This window comes from Brassica napus, chromosome C6, assembly GCF_020379485.1.
Source record: "Brassica napus cultivar Da-Ae chromosome C6, Da-Ae, whole genome shotgun sequence".
Classification (NCBI taxonomy): Eukaryota; Viridiplantae; Streptophyta; class Magnoliopsida; order Brassicales; family Brassicaceae; genus Brassica; species Brassica napus.
The window spans coordinates 35,463,820-35,484,217 of record NC_063449.1 but is presented as its reverse complement, the minus strand read 5'-3'; the positions used below and the strand labels follow the sequence as shown (position 1 = coordinate 35,484,217).

The window sequence follows — 20,398 nt, the reverse complement described above, 5'->3', positions numbered from 1 at the left end:
TCCTTTTAAATTGCAATTTAATTAACTTTTAACTTAAATTTCCTTTTTAACAATAGCACATAAATAATACAAGTAAATATTTATAAAATATAGAAAGATATTTTATATATAAACAAATTTTTTATTTATTTATATTTATCCAAAATCATAAAAAAATAAGTATCAATAAATTTTAAAATATATACTTCTACTCCATTTTATCGTAAACAACATATATCAAATTATACATAAATATATTTATCAATCTAAGGAAAACCTAAACAAAATCTGATTAACAAGATTATTCTTATTTTAGTCTAACTATAGCCAAAAAATATGATTCATTTTTAAAAAAATTGTTATAACCCAATATACCCAAGATAAACAGGGCAGATAAATAATGAAACCAATCAAAATATAAACAATCAAATCAACCTGTTATTATGATTTCTCTATTATATATATTCATATATGTGCTTGAATTTTAAAACATTATAAGTTATGTTTTTAATGCATATCTGATTTAATATTTTTTTAAACAAGATATATCAAACTAAAAATATTTATAAAATAAATTTACAAATATAATAGGATAAACTGAACCACCTACTAATAAGAAAAAGTTACCCTAACTAAAACAAATTATAGCCATTTTTTTAAAAAAATAGATGCAACTCTTTTTTTTTTTTTTTTTTTTTTGACAGCAGATGCAACTCAACATACCAAAATGAATACTTAAACTAATATAAATATTGTATTTGAAATCATATGTCTAATTAAGATGGAAAAATAAATATAATTAATTTTGTATATACCATACATACAAATTACAAAATTACTTCAGACTTATCAACAAACAAAAGCAAATCACCACAAGAAAACACAATTTTAACGACAAAAAATAACGAAGAAAAAAAGTCCTCGTAAAATTACGTCGTCTTTACGAGTATCTTACGAGGAAAAAACAAATCAACGTAATTTCGTCGTAAAATAATGACAATAAAGTTTCATCGTAAAAATGATGCAATTTAACGTGGTTTTTACGAGGAAACAAGTTTTCGTCGTAAAGTAGACGTAAATATAACGAGGACTTTACGATAAAATATTTTACATCTATTTAGCGTCGATATCTCAAGTGCATCAACTTTTTACTTGTAAACACGGTTTTTGTTTCGGTTAGCTAACTATATTTCCTTCCATACCCTCGGATGAGAGAATCAAGAATAAATTGGTTAGCCGTTATCAAAGTTACACCTCGTGGATGAATAATCGGTGGAGAAGAACAACCTTTACAAGAAGAACACATCAATGAAGTCGATGAACCTGAACAACAAACTGATGACATCCTTTTCATTGATCCGCATAATCGTGAGTACGAAGATCTTTCCGGCAATACCATGGACAAAGCTGTTGAAGAAGAGTTTAATGAAAATAATGATATTTCCAGTGATGACGAGAATGTCAATTATGTATCCGAATAATGATGTAATTTTTTTAATATGATTTACTTCAGACTTAATGCATGTGTTTAGTTTATTTAATCATGAAAATTAAATTATATAATTTGATTTTGTGTAAGGCAATTGGGGGTTTGGGGTTTGGAAAGAAGAGATTGAAATTATAAGTTAAGGAACTTGGGGTTTGGGGTTTTGGAGTTTCGGGTTATAGGGATTTACATATCTTCCTCGTAAAATCCTCGTAAAAAAAAACACGGGCCTTGTTATTTACTCGTAAATTAACAAAGTCTTTACGACGAAATTTAAAAACACTTTGTCGTAAACCTACTCGTAAAAAGAAAACGTGGACCTTGTTATTTCCACGTAAGTTTACATGGAATGTATGACGAAAATTAAAAATGCATGTGTTTAGTTTGTTTAATCATAAAAATTAAATTATATAATTTGATTTTGTGTAAGGCAATTGGGGGTTTGGGGTTTAGGGTTTTGGTCTTTGGGTTTCGGGTTTAGGGATTTACATATATTCCTTGTAAAATCTTCGTAAAAAGCACAGACCTTGTTATTTCCTCGTAAATTAACGAGGTCATTACGACGAAACTTAAAAACACTTCGTCGTAAACTACTCTTAAAAAAAACATGGTTCTTGTTATTTCTTCGTAAATTTACGTGGACTTTACGACGCAAATTAAAAATGCATGTGTTTAGTTTGTTTAATCATGAAAATTAAATTATATAATTTGATTTTTTGTAAGACAATTGGGGGTTTGAGGTTTGGAGTTTCGGGTTTTAGGGATTTCCATATATTCCTCGTAAATCCTCGTAAAAAAACACAGGCCTTGTTATTTTCTCGTAAATTAACGAGGTTTTAACGACAAAATTTAAAAACATTTTATCGTAAACTACTCGTAAAAAAAAACGCGAACCTTGTTATTTCCTCGTAAATTTACGTTGACTTTACGACGAAAATTAAAAATGCTTGTGTTTAGTTTGTTTAATCATGAAAATTAAATTATATAATTTGATTTTGTGTTAGGCAATTGGGGGTTTGGGGTTTCGGGTTTTAGGGATTTACATATATTCCTCGTAAAAAATCATGGACCTTGTTATTTTCTCGTTAATTAACGAGGTCTTTACGATGAAATTTAAATACACTTCATCGTAAACTACTCATAAAAAAATGCGGGCCTTTTCGTAAATTTACGTGCACTTTACGACAAAAATTAAAAATGCATATTATTAGTTTGTTTAATCATGAAAATTAAATTATATAATTTGATTTTGTGTAAGGCAATTGGAGGTTTGGGCTTTAGGGTTTGGGATTTTGGGTTTTAGGGATTTACATATATACCTCGTAAAAGAAAACACAGGTCTTGCTACTTCTTCGTAAAAAAAAAAACACGGACCTTTTTATTTTCTCGTAAATTTATGTGGTCTTTACGACAAAAAAAAACGGGCCTTGTTACTTCCTCGTAATTTCACGAGGATTTTACGACGAAATATAATTCCCTATATATACCCGAACCATCTCACTTCTCATTTCGTAGTCACTTCATCTCTTCCTCCTAGCAAGGTACTCCTCTCTACTTCCTCTTTAGTTTAGTTTAGGTGGTTAGTTTAGGATAATTAGTGTTGATTAGGTAGTTAGTGTAGGGAATTTGTAGATAGGTTCATGGAGATTGTTGATAATATAAGATGATGATTTTTAAATGTTAATTAATAATATACTTATATTTTTCTTTTCGATCAGATGGTTAATAATGAAAATTAAATATATTTTTTAGATGGTTAGAAAGAACAAGCTTACAGGAGATGTGGAGACAAAATCTCGTTCCAGAGCCACTCCGCACACATAAGGATGAGGAAGATGTAGAGAGGAAGTGAAGGACCCTAAGATCGGTTCACTCGAATGGATCAGATCTGGATATGAACTCTGAATGGAGAACTAGTTGGATTGAAGGGTCGCACGAAGGTTGCGGAATGGCCTTCGATATTCCCGACTTCAGATGGTGCTTGATATGACTCACGAGTCCACCAAAAGAAGAATCTCGAACCGTTGCTTGATATGACTCACAAGACCAACGAGTTTGAGAGATGTTTGCTTGGATATGACTCACCAAGAAACAAGACAAGTTCTAGACAAAGAACAAACAGTTTAACTCAAAAGCTTTAGACAAAAATCGATTATCTATTCCATAGAAGAGTTTATATACTTATCGAGTTTTGTAGATCTAGACATTAAATAGAAATGTAGGAAAACAAGACAAAACATTAAATAAACTTGACTAGATCTGGTCAAGGCACGAAAATAAAGAGAAGACTAGTCAAAGGGACCGATCGGCTTCCGCCCAGATGCATCCGAACCGGCTAAGTCCAAAGCGGTAAGGATCAGCACATAGGCGGGACGATCAGCAAGGGCCGCGGGACGTTCTGATCGGACAAGTTGCGCTCCAACAAAGTCCAAGTCTTCTGATAGCTTAAGGATCCTTGCCTTAGAGAAATATCCAAAGGAAAAGTCCATGATCGGATCGAACAAGGTAGAAAGATCATCAGCACGGTCGTCGGTACATACGGTACGAGCCAATCAAGCCAAAAGAGAGAAGCCATGGTCTGAATCGGAATTGGCTCGAGTTAAGTTGGTTCTGGCTTGACCATCAGTCTTGGCTTGTCGAGTTGGCCGGGAGAGACGGACTTCAGTTCGGTCAATTCGAGCATCTGATCGAGGATCTAGACGAAGCTCCAATCCAGACGTTCGCGGGTCGAGCTGATACACGGCCCGATCAGTCAGTCTGATCTGATCGGTAGGATGAACCTCAACTGGAACGTCTGGAACGTTCTGATCGGTCTGGTCCATGGACTGGGACACATTAGGAAGAGTCAAGACCTTTTCCAGGAGTTGTAGAACAACGAACCTTAGTTTTTTTTAATTGTATTATAAATTTGAAACTTAAATATTTATAAAATATTTTTCGTATTGATTTATTATTTACATTTTTAATAATTTTGAAATAAATTTAAAAATAAATTTGATTATTTTTTTTGTTAAAGAAACATGTGTTACTTCATCTGATATGATCAGATACCAATTGTAGAGATATAATTATGACCTTGTTGCAATTATCGTATATACTGTTACCACGCAGATTCCTCAATAGAGCAGCGATTTCGTGTGACTTAGCTGAAATTGAAGAAACAAAAGCAGTGCTTAGGCTTGTTCCCATATGGATGAGTTGCTTAGTCTATGCCATTGTAAATGCACAAGCTTCTACTTTCTTCATAAAGCAAGGAGCCACAATGGACAGGTCAATCTCACCAGGATTCTTAGTCCCTTCAGCTACATTCCAAAGTTTCATAAACATATCGATTGTCATCTTCATCGCAATCTATGACCGTGTATTTGTCCCAGCCGCAAGATCCTTCACGCAAATCCCATCAGGAATCACAATGCTTCAAAGGATTGGCACGGGTATTTTCCTATCCATTATTTCTATGGTAGTAGCCGCCTTGGTCGAGACCAAAAGACTACAAACCGCTAGAGATGACCCATCCATACAGGGCCGGCCCTTGGCTAAAGCCCATGAAGCAAGGGCTTTAGGCGCCAGAAAGTATACGATTATTAGAGGTGCCAAATTCTCAGAAAATCTGTTGTAGTGTAGTGGTGTTGTGCTTGTCTATCGGTTCTAGAGGTAGCGGGTTCTAAATCTCCAGTTCTCCACTATTCTACTTCCTTTTATTTTTTCCCCTTTTGATAACATTTTTTTCCTTTTTCTAATCATAATAGCATTTAAAGATTTGATTCTCTTTCACGGAGGATTTTGATAACTGCATTATTAGTCTCTCTATTTTTCAAGTTTTTGCTTCCTAGCTCTCTTTTCTTTTTTCACATTTTTCATTGTGATTTATCTCTTTTGTCAAAATAGTTGCAACTCCTAAGTCTTTTTATTTTTTCTTTTCTGAAGTTGTTGTAATTTCTTATGAACTTTTGCAATCCAAACAAATTTAAAATTAACACATAACTCAATAAAATTATACAAGGTGAAATTGATATTTACATGATTTGTTTTGTCCTACTACATAGAGTATAAATTTTTGAATTTGTAAAAAAAAATGCTACTAGAAAACAGGATTAAAATTACAAAATGTTGTCAAATGCAATTACAAAAACGGCTAACATGCTGAAATTTCTAAACAAACGCATTGTTGTTCTCAAACACAAAAGAAATTGCTGATAGACAATTCTAATTTTAGTTGCTTCTGTATAAATAAAGTTTTCATTACATTCTATAAAGAATTATTTATGCACGACTATGTCTCATGAGCTATATATGATATATGCGTTAATTAAAACATTTTTATCTGAAATTAGTAAATTATTTTTTGAAAACATAATTTTTTCATAAATAATTTGATGTTTTGTATTTTATTTCTTTGGAAACAACATAATTTTAGTAGTATTTTAATTACATAGAGGTTTTAGTTATAATTAGGGGGGCATAAATTTTTTGGAATGCTTTAAGCGCCATATTAGTCCGGACCGGCACTGCATCCATACCAATGAGCGTGTGGTGGCTGGTTCCGCAGTACGTTATATATGGAGTCGCGGACGTGTTCACAATGGCGGGTTTGCAAGAGTTTTTCTACGACCAAGTCCCTAGTTTGGTATGGCTCTTAACTTAAGCATATACGGTGCTGGAAACTTCTTAAGCAGCTTCATGATATCTGTCATAGATAGAGTCACATGCCAGTCTGGTCAAACTAGCTGGTTCGACAACGACCTGAACAAAGCTCATCTAGATTACTTCTACTGGCTACTACTGGCTTCTCTCAGCCTCACTGGTTTAGCTTTCTACTTGTTGTTCACCAAGTCGTATGTTTACAATAGACCAAATACCTTCTAACGCATTGTCTTCTGTGTTCTGCCTACAAAATTGAGCTTTCTCCATTTACTAAAATGGAATTGAGAACCAACGAAATCAATATTTGTAAATTAGGATGATAATTTAATAATATGTAACATTTTTAATGTTTTTGGCATGCTATAATATATTTTTGTTCTTACAACTGAATGCGAATTTTATTTTGTTAGATATTTTCTAAATAAACAGATTTTATATATTTTGATTTTTTTTTCTTTTGGTATAATATGATTTTCGTAGTATTTTATTAGATATCAATAACCATAGTAAACATTGTTAATATATGCTCCAATTTATTAAGTTTATATGTTATGAGACATTAAAATTTTTCATTTTCTAAATGTCAATCTATTAAATATTACATGATATTCATACACACAATTGAGTGAAATAAAAGACGCTATATACTTATGAGCTTTTTTCTCTCTCCTTCCCAGTTCTCTCTATCAATATCTTTTACGGGGAGAGATGAGAATCAAGCTCCAGTTACAGCACATGATGGCATCCTCTGCATGATGTGGCTGGCTTTCGGTTCCGGAGTTTACGGTCTTCTCGACGAAGCTTCCGGCTTTTGGTTCCGGTGAACACCTCTTCCTTCGGTGGAGCACCGGCTCTTGGTTCCATCGATGCAGATGACGGTTTTCAATCCCGTTGGCGTCGATTGGCTATTTCAAGGTTTTCTCGGATTCCTCTGATCTCTGCTTCATGCCTTTAGATTTATTTAAGTTTCACAGTCGAAGCTTGTAAATGGATCTCTTTACAAAGAGAAGATCCTTTCGTGGTGGTTTGATTCGAGATCGTCTCTACGGTTCTTCTTTCCAGGCGTCCTGTTTCCGGTGTGTTCCGGTGGATCGACGGGAAGCTGCTCCGGCGATGATCTCCTGGCGGTGAAGACGACGGTTTAATCAGTGAGACGCGTGTCTCCTCCTTTGCTGTGGCTCGGAGACGTGTTTCTTCTTCTCACGCTAATGTAACGCGTAGTTTAGTTGTTTGGGTTTGACTTGGGCTTTGTTTGTAGTTTGGGGCTGTGGGCATTGTCTTGTTTCTTTTTAGTCTTCCCTTTTTTGGGTTTCTTATATTTTGTTTGGGCTTTGTTCAATAAAATTCAGATGGAAAAAAAAAAGAAGACTGTTGTGAAACTTAGGATTTAGAACTGTAAGTTTCTGTATATTATTAATGAATAAGTGTTCTTTTTATATATGAGTTACAAGTGAGATAAATGGAAATATAATAATACGAAAGATTACAAATCATAAACATAAACGAATTAGGAAATATGCAAGTTGTAGCCGCCTCTCTCTCCTCTCCAAGTCTCGCGGCCGCCTCTCTCTCTCTAGGGTTGGGCCGTCTCTCTCTCTAAGTGTATGGGCCGGTTATGGACATCCACCAATTGATTTATAACACTCCCCTTTGGATGGCATAACCATACAGGGATTGTAATACGATTAATGTTGCCTCATTAAAACCTTATCAGGAAAACCCAGTGGGACAAAACCATGATGAAGGAAAAAAAGTACAGCACGTACTACTCCCCCTGATGTGAACCTCAGTGAAGGTCCTTCAGCCTACGCATCCCAATATGATGCGTGAGCTTCCTGAACGTGCAGCTATGAAGTTCCTTGGTGAATAGGTTAGCTGAAATGTCACTGGATCGTACTTGGACGACCTGGACCTCACCGGCTTTCTGAAGCTCGTGAGTAAAGAAGAACTTAGGCAATATGTGCTTCGTCCTATCACCTTCTATGTAACCGTCCTTGAGCTGAGCAATGCACGCAGCATTGTCCTCATACATCACGGTTGGCTTTTTGCACTCAGCCATCCCGCAATCAGCTCGGACGTGTTGGGTCATCGACCTCAACCAAACACACTCGCGGCTGGCCTCATATGGCCAAGATTTCCGAGTTATTAGATGAAGTGGCCGCGATGATTTGTTTCATGGAACGCCATGATATGGCTATACCTCCATGTGTAAAGACATATCCTGTCTGTGATCGAGCTTGATGTGGATCTGATAAATAACTAGCATCAGCAAAGCCAACCAAACCATCTTTGTTATGGTTAGTATAATATAGACCCAAGTCTTTCGTTCCTTGTAGGTAACTAAGAACATGTTTGATCCCATACCAATACCTCTGGGTCGGACATGAGCTAAACCTAGATAGTAGGTTCACGGCAAAGCTTATATCAGGCCATGTGTGAGTTGCCAAGTACATTAAAGCTCATATGGCACTGAGATATGGCATTTCGGGACCTAGGTCATCTTCATCGTCCATCTTGGGACGGAATGGGTCAGTGTCCAGGCCGAGAGACCTCACGACCATGGGACTGGTCAGAGTATGGCAATTAGCCATATTGAATCTCTTGAGTACCTTTTCAGTGTATGCCATCTGATGCACAAGGATCCCATCATTTATGTACTCAAGTTATAATCCCAAACAGAATTTTGTTTTCCCGAGATCTTTCATCTCGAATTATTTCTTAAGGTATTCAACCGCTTGGAAAATTGTATCCAGAGGTTCCTAGGATATTCAGATCATATATTTCGATGATTATCAATATTGTTCTCGATAACTTGTTATACATTCATCTCAATACCCTCTAGTACTTTCATTATCCAGTGGATCATATAAATATGCAGTCACTACATCAGTTTGCTGCAAGTCTAATTTTCTCTCTTATATAGCTAGACTTATGAGAAATCTTAATAGTAGTTGCATCCACCACATGGGAGTATATCTCCTCATAGTATATTACTGGTCTTTGTGAGAATCCTTGTGCAACATTAGCTTTATATCTCACGATTTATATTCCTCACAAGATCCATTTATATCCACTGGTTTTAACATTATTATCAGGACCTTTAATACTTTGCAGCTTGGCGTCCCAAGCTACATTGTTTGGTACCTGTACCTTAGAGCCGGCCGGCCTTATCTCTATGTCTGGTATGGTTTCCTTGACCTCGGATTTGTTTTATCATTCTATGCACCTTTCTCTTTTGTTTCCGAGGATTCTTATCTTTTGGAACTTATTGGTCTATCTTGTATAGACTCTGTAGCAACTTGATTGTGTCTCTCTTGGACATCAATTTTGTTGGTGCTTTACAAGCTGGTTTATATATGACTTAGTCATTCTTTTTCGGGTCAGCAAATGTGTCTGGCATTTGATTAGATAGTTTTGTAAATGTATAATCTTTGGACGTCTATTTCACATTCTTTAGTCCGAGGATCTTTCCAAGACAATGATGGTCGATGCCATTCTGTTTCTCTTACCATCTTATTATTTTCTTCCCCTAATGTTGGATAGTCGGATCCATTAAACTTTGCAATCCGTGTTCTTGCCCACTAAATAGATCACCTATATTTGGCTCAAGGTACTTCATTATTTGTGGGAGATTCATATCCAACATATATCCCCATCCTCATCCTCTTCTAAGGATCCATCTTAGACGACACATATATTTGTGGTGGTTTATCCAAATATCTCAAGATGTTATATGTCTGGCTCATGACCCATAATAAATTTGAGATGGGAATATCTATGCTCACTTAATGGTCTGATGCTTATTAGTTAAGATGCATGTAAATTCATGTGCCCCAAGCCTTGGACTGAGAGTTTGGACCTATGGGTAATGGCTAATACAGATTTATAAAAGGATTCAGCCAAGCTATATATAGTATGAACATGTGCGGATTTGTCCTCACTGCCCCCCTCATGGACATACTATAATCTTTAAGTGCTTTGGGACATCATGGCCTAATGAGTTTCCCTTGTGTTCATGCTACACACGTGAGATTCTATGGGATAACTCTTTGTGCCCTTTCCAATATCAATTTCACATCATGTTTTGGACCAGGATGGCCAATCCGGTCATACCATAAAGTGTATAATTTCGTGGGTAAACCATTCTGGTTACCATGACTATTGCCTCTATCATACTAATCTTGGCATAGTCTAGATCAATAGAGAATGCATGTATAGTTTTTTTTAGGACTCATTATGGCCTTGGGCGATTTTATACATATATCTGAAGGAGCTTTTTGTTTCCTTCGCCCATTGTTTCAATATGAAAACCATTCATTCTTATATCTCTATATAATCTCAATGGGTTTTTCTGGGTGAATATAAAGCATCTAAATGCTTGCCCTTATACATATCTGGCCATAGCCCTTAATGTGTACCATACCCGCAAACCATATTGGCGTTTTCAAAAATCATTCATTCCTTTTATTAAGTTTTAATAAAACAAGTTCAAAGAAATGAAAAACATAGAAATGAAAAACATCAAAACAAAGAACATAGAATTTAGATTACAAATGTCGAAATCAATCCTCATTTTTTTTTTTAGACAACTTGAAGTTTCATAATCCATAAGATCGTCCTTCTCATGATTGAAGTCGTTTTCATCATCTTGGTAAGTCATATGGGCTTCAGGATTCTTCCCTTTCAAGCTCTCTTGATAGAGGTCTACAAGATGCTTGGGAGTCCTACAAGTCTTAGCCCAATGATTGCTCATTCCACATCTATGGCACACGTATTTCTCTGATTTAGTCGAGTGTTGGGGTTTGAAAGAAGATCCACGGCCACGACCATGGCCTCGTCCAAATGAGCCACGGTCCCGTCCATGGTCTCGACCATTTCCTCGCCCGCGGCCAAAGGATCTTCGACCGCCGCCATGTCCGTTCGATTTGTATCGACCATGGCCATGCTTGCCGTTTCTTTGGACGTGGTTGGACTCTTTATTGTCCTCTGTAGCGTGTGCATCAGGTAGTGGAGCTGATCCAAGTGGTCTCATCTGACTGTTTCTCATTAGTAATTCATTGTTCTGCTCAGCGAGCAAGAGACAAGAAATAAGATTAGCATAGGTTTTGAAACCTTTCTCTCGGTACTGTTGTTGTAACAACACATTGGTTGCATGGAAAGTGGAAAAGGTTTTCTCAAGCATATCATGTTCCGTAATACTTTCACCACACCGTATCATTTTAGAAACAATCTTAAACAGTGTAGAGTTATATTCGTCCACAGACTTATAGTCTTGAATCCTCAGATTCGTCCAATCAAACCGAGCTTTTGGTAAGATCACCGTTCTCTGGTGATCATATCTCGATTTCAATTCATTCCAAAGATCTAGTGGATTCTCAATGGTTAGGTATTGATCCTTGAGACTCTCAGCTAGATGATAACGAATGATCAAGATGGCTTTGTAACGATCCTTTTCATTGGCATTATTGTTCTCGGTGATACACTCACTGAGTCCCTTGGATTTCAGGATGATCTTAGCATCGAGCGCCCACTGAAGGTAATTGTCTCCAGATAGATTAGGGCAGCGAAATCAAGGTTGTTGATTTTCGACATTTGAAGTTATAGATTAATATTTTTAGATCTTTTAGGAATAATTTTTAATATTTAAACGATTAGGGTTTTATGTTCAAATAATCAAACAAGCCTTCACAGCCAAGATCTATGCCTCACGGCCAATGAGCAAGCCGCACGGCCATGGATGCAAACTAGTTCGTTTTTATGCATTTAGTTTGTCGTGTAATTGTAATCCTAACATGGTTTGTTTCTATCAGTTCATGATGCAATCAAAACAAGCAAACCTATCGGCCAAGCAAAGATCAAGCCACACGACTATTTGATTCAATTCAACACCATTCCTAGAATAAGTTCTAAGTGTAATTGCAATCAATCAATGTGATTAAGTTATGGTATGAATGCAACAAGGCCACACGGCCACGAGTATGATCAAGTCTAGAACAGTTTAACCTAATATGTAGTTTCAGATTTTGATTTTAAAATAATCTAAACTAGGTCATTAGGGTTTTAGTTTAAACAAGCCAAACAATCAGATTCGAGTTTGAACAATCCTAACAATAGTTCTAGGTGATCAAATCAACCAATCAATGTTCAATTTCAAACAATCAAAATTGATTTTCAGATTAGGGTTTTAGGGTTTCGATTTTATTAACAAGCAATTTCAATTTCAGGATGATCAAATTCAATCTCAATCAATCAATCAATCAGTTTTAATTAATCAATAGTTTTCGAATTAGGGTTTAGGGATTTCGAAAATTTGATCTTAGATCAAAAAGATTTGATTTGAGATTCAAAACCTTTAAGGTTCTGATTTTAATTGATCAATGGATCAATCTCGATTTTTAGGGTTTGGAGATCGAACTTATAGAGCTTCGATTTACTTGCTTAGGGATTGATCTATTATCCTATGGCTTTCATCTTAGAGATTATATGTTAGGGTTTCATTCTTTACAATCAACCAAATTCGATTCATTATGTTCTTAGAATTCGAAATACCTTTAGTTTAGTTGTTTGTAGAAACCGGACCACCAATAATGAACCTCGAGCTTAGACACGATCGGGACGCGAGCTGGACACGAGCTGGAACGGAGTCGCGAATGGATTAGGGTTTGTCGGTATCGTCGGGTTCGGATTAGGGTTCCAAAGCAAATCGGTGCGCACTGTATCTGTGCGTGAGGGCGCGTCGGTTGTCAGATCGACAAGCGGTTTGCACTGACTGATTCTTCTCGGCCAGGGCTTCGATTTGATATCTTGATCGTTTTCTGGGTCCTTTCGGTTTGGGAGAACAGCCTATTCGAAGTTCCGAGGCAGATTCCTTTTCATTTAGGGTTTTAGGGTTTTAGCGATTTGGTTTTAGGCTCAGGGTGTTAGAGGCTATCGTGCTCATAACGTGTTGTGAAACTTAGGATTTAGAACTGTAAGTTTCTGTATATTATTAATGAATAAGTGTTTCCTTTATATAGGGGTTACAAGAGAGATAAATAAAAATACAATAATACGAAAGATTACAAATCATAAACATAAACGAATTAGGAAATATGCAAGTTGTAGTCGCCTCTCTTTCGTCTCCAAGTCTCGCGGCCGCCTCTTTCTCTAGGGTTGGACCGTCTCTCTCTTTAAGTGTATGGACCGGTTATAGACCGGACCGGTTATGAACATCCACCAATTGATTTATAACAAATACGCTATATACTTAAAAAGAAGGGAGAAGAAAGCAATAAGGCAACGCATAGGCCAACTCGTGAACGCACGCATACCCCAATTATTGCTTTTAAAATCTACAATTTTGGCTAAATCGAACATTCCAACAACACACCGATAAGAAAAATAATAGAAAAAATAAATATCCAACACGAGTTAGGTACTTTTTAATCTGTTTTTTTTTGCTTTGTCGACCTGACAGCTGAGGCTAATTGACTGTTTTATATAGCAATAACAATACAAGATCTTTGTCTGCATTTCTAAATAGTAAACATATCAAACACAATGGCTATCTCCACCGACCCTTCCGCGGCTGAGCTCGGAAACAAAGCCGTCAGATCCTCCTCCGGTGGATGGAAGTCGGCGAGGCTCATCATCTGTAAGCAAATGCAATCAAGTTCCTCATTAATTGCCTTGAAACTTTGGCTACTCATTTTTGTTTTTGTTGTTGTTGTTGAGCTTTGTGTAGTTGTGGAAATGGCCGAGCGTTTTGCCTATTTCGGGGTATCATCAAACCTGATAACGTACTTGACAGGACCATTGGGTCAGCCAACAGCTGCAGCTGCAGCGAATGTGAACGTTTGGATTGGCACAATGGCGTTTCTTCCACTTCTCTGGGCGTTTGTAGCTGACGGGTGTCTTGGTCGTTTCCGTACTATCATCATCTCATCTTCTCTCTACATCTTGGTATGTAACATTTTCATCATTTTATACATTATTTTATCACTGAAAGATTCATTATTGATGATTTGATGAAACAAAACAAACAAACAGGGACTCGGGTCGCTGTCGTTTTCAGCCATGATTCCTTCTCACTCCGAAGATTCGGACCAGCTCAAAGTGACTCTGTTCTTCTGTTCTCTGTTTCTTATCGCAATAGGACAAAGCGGTTACAAACCGTGTGCTAAGGTTTTTGGAGCTGATCAATTCGATGGAAATGATCTAAAAGAGAGACAAGCCAAGAGTTCTTACTTTAACTGGTTGATGTTTGGAAGCTGTGTTAGCATAACAACCACTCGCTTGGTCTCTACCTACATTCAAGAGTATCTTTGTGGTGGTCGAGTCTTAGGCGATAAGGATCGATTGAGAAGCTTTGAAGTACAAGGTGGGCGAAAAAGTGATCGTGGGTGAACTATGAGTCGAATAAGTTGCTCGACCATAGTTAGAAGATGTCTTAGATTGATGTGAAGGACGTTTTGGAAGCACAACATTTTTGGAAGCACGACGGTTTAGAAGCTCGACGTTCGGGAAGAATGACGTTTCTTCAGCACGAAGTTTTCCGCGAAACTTCGTATCAGCGGAATATTATTTCGAAGACATTGGAAGCAGGACGGGAATTAAGCACGACGGGAAGCAAGCACGACAGGATCAAAACACGATGGGAAAACCCGTAGTTGGGCGAAAACCCTAATTTCAGTATTATGGAATTCTTCGAGGAAGCCGAAGGCTCGGGAAATATTTTTACATGATATCAGAATTCATCTGGTGTCTATTAAAATATTTAGAGCATCAGAACGGGAGCGGAAAAATATTCGGGATTGATCGCGAGTCAGAAATTTGCCGGAATGGTCAAAAATCGCGTAAACCGACCAAGAAGCTCGAGGTGTCTCTACGTATATGGCCAGGACGTGATAACTACCATCTTACCAGTTGAGTGTCTTCAGAAGCTCGAGGTGTCGCCGTGCATGGAACAAGTACATGCAGCCTGACATGTAGAAGCACGAGGTGGATCGACCAAGCACGAGGTGTCTCTGCGCATGCAACCGAAGCATGTTGATCGCCATGTGTGTGATGCTGTGGCACCTTGCATGAGTTCCAGTCATGCAGCCTGACATCTGGGAGGAGTGGTGGCGTCCTGCATGTGTCCAGGACATGCAACCAGCCATGTGGAGCACAAGGTGCCGCCGCGCATGCGTCCGGAGCCATGCGAAGCGACACACGGGCGGCCACTAACCTGAATCTGATTGGCTGCTGTATCCTATAAATACCCCACGACCCAGCTCATTTCATCACATCCAGACCTGTCCAGACCAAGTTAGAAACGTGAGAGAGAAGTAGAAAAAGAAAGCAAGTGATTCCAAACTATTTCGAGAGTTTTAGAGAGCTTTAGAGATCAGTTCTCTACTGATTTCGAGTTAGCGCCTAGGGAAGGTTCTGTTCAACTGAAGACCAGTTCAGATGGGAAGTCACTCCAAACGTGGGCTGAGAGAGAGAGATAAAGAAAGTGGTCGATCTAGAGTATGGTCGATTCTGAAGACCGAGACTCCACTGCGAAGGCCAGTTACGTCCAATCGACGATTCTCTACGATTGTGACGCGGAAGCTCTATCCAAATCAGTTCGTCCAAGGCAGTCAGTATCTTTGATGGTCAAGCGGAAGTGCTGTCCGAAGTTAGTTCAGATCCACGGGTTCAGATCAGTCGAAGTTCAGCTCGATACTCCGCCGGAAAGTCCGAAGAACTGTCCAGGAGCTAAAGGAGGTTCTGTCCAAGTCGAGTCCAGTCCAGTCCAATCAAGGCGTCCCTTGGGTTTTGGCCAAGTCCTCTCCGATCAACCAGCTGCTTCTCGCCTAGAACACTGTGAGTTGGTTTTGTGTGAATTTACGGTAGTTTTGAGAGTTCCACTTGGAACTTAGGGAAGATCGAGTCGCATACAGAGTAGAATGCTCACGCTGTTGCATGGTAGAGTCATTGGGGTTATTTAATAAACCGGACTCAGTTTAGCACGAGCTAGCTGAGATGAAATGGAATTAAGACTGAGATAATAACCTGACTAGGACTAGGATGCATCATGATTTACATTCTTGCGTGTTGATATGGTTGAGTGCAGGTTCCCGTTATCTTTAAAGATAGTGTCGTAGCATGAGGCCGAACTATCTGGGTAACGGTTTGATTGAGTAGATTGATTGAGTAGATTTAATTAAATGCTTGCTCGTTTAATTAATCTTGTTGATTGAGGTTAGTCATCTCTTGGTAAGGGAGTGACTAATTGGTTGAGTTGTTTAGTGATAATGTTGTTGTTTAGGGATCTTTGCCATATAGGCCGATCTCCTGGTTGTGATGTTGATACTACGGGTCCTATGCCATATGGGCTGGACTACGAGTATTGGTTGATATTGTCGTAGACTCCTATATATTGTTTAGTTTTGAGTTGGAGTCTTGTCCCTTAGGTCTTTCCTAGGGATAATTGTGTCGAGTGTGTGTTATGCCGACAGCAGGTGCGAAACCCGCCCATGCTAGGCATGTTTTAGGGTGGACTAGTGTTTCCTCACCCTCGTACCCAGCGGGTTCAAGGAAACCCCTTATTCGCTGGATCGGGAAGACTCAGACGAACGGGGTCATGTCCTATGGCTGAGTATTACACGACGGTGTAATGTGGCAGTGACCCGAAGGACTGTGGGCTGTCGCGCGGTGACCCGAAAGACTGTGGACTACGGTCGGTTGAAAGTTTCTTCTTCTGGCCTTTGTGGTAGGGAGATAGGATATTGCCGATAGAGAGGATGAACACGAAGTCACCAGGGCCCAGAATAGAGTGTTGTGTTAGTGTGTCGTATAGGGTTATGGAACCCTCGAGTTAGTGTAGCATCGATATACGGTGTTACGAGATATATCGAGTCATAGTTACTCATAGTATCTTATTATTATGATTGTGTTTGGTTGTTGATTGATTTGTTTGCTGGTTCTAACATTAAGTCCTAAGTCTGGTTTAGGTACCGGACTAGGCTTGGTGTGTATTTGGTTAGTGTAGGCCTGACGTTGGCCTGTATGTGTTTGAAGGATTGCTTGTGAAGGGTGGTGGATATTAAAGCTATGCGGTATCATTGGTTGGCCGATCATGTTCTTGTTTGATTGTTGGTCGACCGGCTAATGATACTTGTATAGTCTAAGTATCTAACACTACATGAGTACTGAACTCAGGCGTATATATGGTTAACTAGGGATTGGTTGTTGACTTGTTTTAATGAAGGTTCCCGTTACTTGAAGCTAGATTATGGCAGGAGGCCAAGTCTAACTTAGTAACGGTTTGCTTAGCCTTAGCTTATATTGCATGCTAGGGCTAGATTGATTGTTATTTTGGTTGTATGGGTTAGAGTCTAGGTTGCGGGTAGAGGCCGCCAGCTCAATGAGTAATACTAGATTACTCATCCAACTCCGTTAACCTTTTTGCAGGTCGCTTTAGGTAAGGATGATTGGATAGCATGGTGCTGGACGTTAGGACCGCCAGTGTAGATTTTCATGCCTTTTGTAAACGGTATTGTGAATTGTGTTATGTTGACTCGATTTGGCATTAAGCCGGGCCCAGTCTTGAATTATTCAATGTATGAATATTTCTTAAATCAAGAAAAGTAATTGTTTTATATGCGCTTCATGAGTACTCTGATAATTGACTAGTCCGGTCTAACACAACGTTAGGTCGTAGTACGGGTTGAAAAGCCTTAGGCCTCGATCTAACGGAAAACGCTAACTCTAGGTACGGGTTGCAAAGCCTTGTGCCTTGACGCAGCGGGACGAGTTAGTGGATGAACTGGTCGAGATCGTGGAGTAAATTTTGTGACTCTGACCGGATCCTTCCTAACCCGTCACGTAGCGCTTCCGGACCATGGTATTGGATTGGACGGTCAGTCATGTTCTTGTTTGATTGTTGGCTGGCCGGTTGGCCTTTCATCTCCAACCCTTGGTATGGATCGTCCATCGGTCATGTTCTTGTTTGATTGTTGGCAGGTGGATCGACCTATGCTTAGGACGGTTCAGGGGTGTTACACTAATTGTACACTGAAATCACCTCAAATAATAAGATTTTTGCATGGAACCATATTAAATCTCTTTATTGTATCGCGTTTTAATCAATTTCCGCATTTTTCGTCATAACAGTTCTTGTTACAAATTCTCATAACAATAGTTTTGTCATTTCCTCTATGATTTTTACAGATTCCTCGACAGAGCAGCCATTTCATGTGAATTGGCTGAAATTGAAGAAGCAAAATCAGTGCTTAGGCTTGTTCCCATATGGATTACTTGCCTAGTCTACGCCATTGTGAATGCACAGTCTCCTACTTTTTTCACAAAGCAAGGAGCCAAAATGGACAGGTCAATCTCACCAGGACTCTTAGTCCCTGCAGCTGCACGCCAGTGTTTCATAAACATATCAGTTATAGTCTTCATCCCAGTCTACGACTATCTATTCGTCCCAATCACAAGATCATTCACGCATATCCCATCAGGAATCACAATGCTTCAAAGGATTGGCACAGGGATTCTCCTCTCCGTTATTGCTATGGTAGTAGCCGCCTTGGTCGAGACCAAAAGGCTACAAACCGCAAGGGATGACCTCACCATACCAATGAGTGTCTGGTGGTTGGTTCCCCAGTACGTTCTCTATGGAGTCGCGGACGGGTTCACAATGGCGGGTTTACAAGAGTTCTTCTATGATCAAGTCCCTAGTGAGCTTAGGAGCGTTGGTATGGCTATGAATCTAAGCATATACGGGGCTGGAAACTTCCTAAGTAGCTTCATGATATCTTTCATCGATAGAGCCACGAGCCAGTCTGGTCAAACGAGCTGGTTCGATAATGACCTGAACAAAGCTCATCTAGATTATTTCTACTGGCTACTGGCTTCTCTCAGCTTCATTGGTTTAGCTTTCTACATGTGGTTCGCCAAGTCGTATGTCTACAACAGATCAAACACCTAGTCAGCTGAGTTGAACTTTTTACATTTCCGAAATGGACTTCAGAATCTACGAAATAGAGATTTTACATTCATCTGCAGTTTTGGATTGGAAAAATATTACGAACAGTAATTAAGACAAATTTTGAGTTTATTTCACATTATAACAAGTTAACAACTATTCTTAGGAAATCGATTAATCATTTCAATTTTTTTTAAAAATTTTTAAATTTAACAAGAATTTTGGTCATTTACAAATTAGGTGTTGGAAAAATATGAAAGAACTGCAAAAATCTTAGCAATTTGCTCAATACCAGAGCATGACAAATTTAAATATGATGCACTTCAAACTGGCAAATGAGACAAAGCATTATATTAATATTTTATTATTATTAAATATATGGTAATACTGTATATTAGTCTGTTTTGCCTTATAAAAGCATATCAAAATGAAAAACTTTAGCTACAAAATGACTGTATAACATGTTCACAAGATCAGCTCAAAACACGTATTACTAACTTCCTATATTTAGATATCTATATATACTGTATGTACATGTATATCACATGTGACATGTATGTGTCATGATAGTATTTCATAAATCTTTTGAAATCATAATGTCTAACAAATATATTCACTACAAGAAAAAAGGCTTTTATTAGCGGACGAAAAACACAATCTAAGGATACTATAGCGGTTTATAAAGCGATGTATCATCGCCCGTCATAGTAGACTAAACACGATAGGTTGGAATTGAAGACGGTAGTGCTTGAGCTTCGTTGCCGTTTTCATCTCTGAGAAAGCTCTCCCCACCTGTCCCAACAGTCTCGTTACTTTGTTTAATCTGGATAATTGGAAAAAAGGGAAACACAAGAGACGAGAGAGAGGTTTGAGATTAAATTTTGATAAAGAGTAAAAGAAATGTATCTTGAATGACAAACGCAGCAGCCACTACAAGAAAACACACCGAATTCCGACGGATCTTCCGACGGACACCAAGGTCGTCGGACATTTGCGACGGAATACTGACAAATTTCCGACCAAATCCCAAAAAATTAAGTCGTCGGAATTCCGTCGGCCATTTCCGATGGAATTCCGACGACATACGGTTCGTCGGAATTTTCCGACGACTTTTCGACGACATTCCGATAAAAAATGTAACCGTTGTAGTCGTCGGAAGTTCGGCGGTATATTCCGACGAAATTCCGACGACATTCCGATTAATAGCAAAGTCGTCGGAATTCCATCGGTATATTCCGACGGAATTCCGACGAACCATGTGACCGTTGCCGACAAATACATATGACCGTTGTATAGCCGTTTGGGATTGGACAATTCCGACGGAATTCCGACGGACTTCTTTACATACG

At 38.4% G+C, this 20,398-nt stretch overlaps 2 protein-coding genes and 1 pseudogene across 2 annotated transcripts; all 3 read left to right on the top strand.

Annotated features, from left to right (window-relative positions):
- Nucleotides 1-4,462: 4,462 nt before the first annotated feature.
- On the top strand, nt 4,463-7,241 carry LOC106392157 (annotated as a pseudogene).
- Nucleotides 7,242-13,564: 6,323 nt separating this feature from the next.
- On the top strand, nt 13,565-19,883 carry LOC111204475 (protein NRT1/ PTR FAMILY 5.11-like). Its single transcript, XM_022699336.2, has 4 exons — nt 13,565-13,742; nt 13,833-14,050; nt 14,138-15,940; nt 18,290-19,883. The coding sequence occupies exons 1-3, from the start codon at nt 13,649-13,651 to the stop codon at nt 14,492-14,494; spliced, it is 669 nt and encodes a 222-aa protein (XP_022555057.1). The 5' UTR covers nt 13,565-13,648; the 3' UTR covers nt 14,495-15,940; nt 18,290-19,883.
- Nucleotides 15,604-19,052, top strand: LOC111204476 (protein NRT1/ PTR FAMILY 5.11-like). Its single transcript, XM_048759878.1, has 2 exons — nt 15,604-15,752; nt 18,290-19,052. Exons 1-2 carry the CDS (start codon nt 15,604-15,606, stop codon nt 19,050-19,052), a joined length of 912 nt encoding a protein of 303 aa, XP_048615835.1.
- Nucleotides 19,884-20,398: the final 515 nt, after the last annotated feature.

What these genes read in the sequence shown, in the direction of transcription:
- LOC111204475 (XM_022699336.2), top strand. Translation starts at nt 13,649, where the DNA reads ATGGCTATCTCCACCGACCCTTCCGCGGCTGAGCTCGGAAACAAAGCC. An exon ending in GTCGGCGAGGCTCATCATCT is followed by an intron (nt 13,743 to 13,832) that starts GTAAGCAAATGC and finishes AGCTTTGTGTAG; the next exon opens with TTGTGGAAATGGCCGAGCGT. An exon ending in CATCTTCTCTCTACATCTTG is followed by an intron (nt 14,051 to 14,137) that starts GTATGTAACATT and finishes ACAAACAAACAG; the next exon opens with GGACTCGGGTCGCTGTCGTT.
- LOC111204476 (XM_048759878.1), top strand. Translation starts at nt 15,604, where the DNA reads ATGGTCGATTCTGAAGACCGAGACTCCACTGCGAAGGCCAGTTACGTC. An exon ending in AAGCGGAAGTGCTGTCCGAA is followed by an intron (nt 15,753 to 18,289) that starts GTTAGTTCAGAT and finishes TGATTTTTACAG; the next exon opens with ATTCCTCGACAGAGCAGCCA.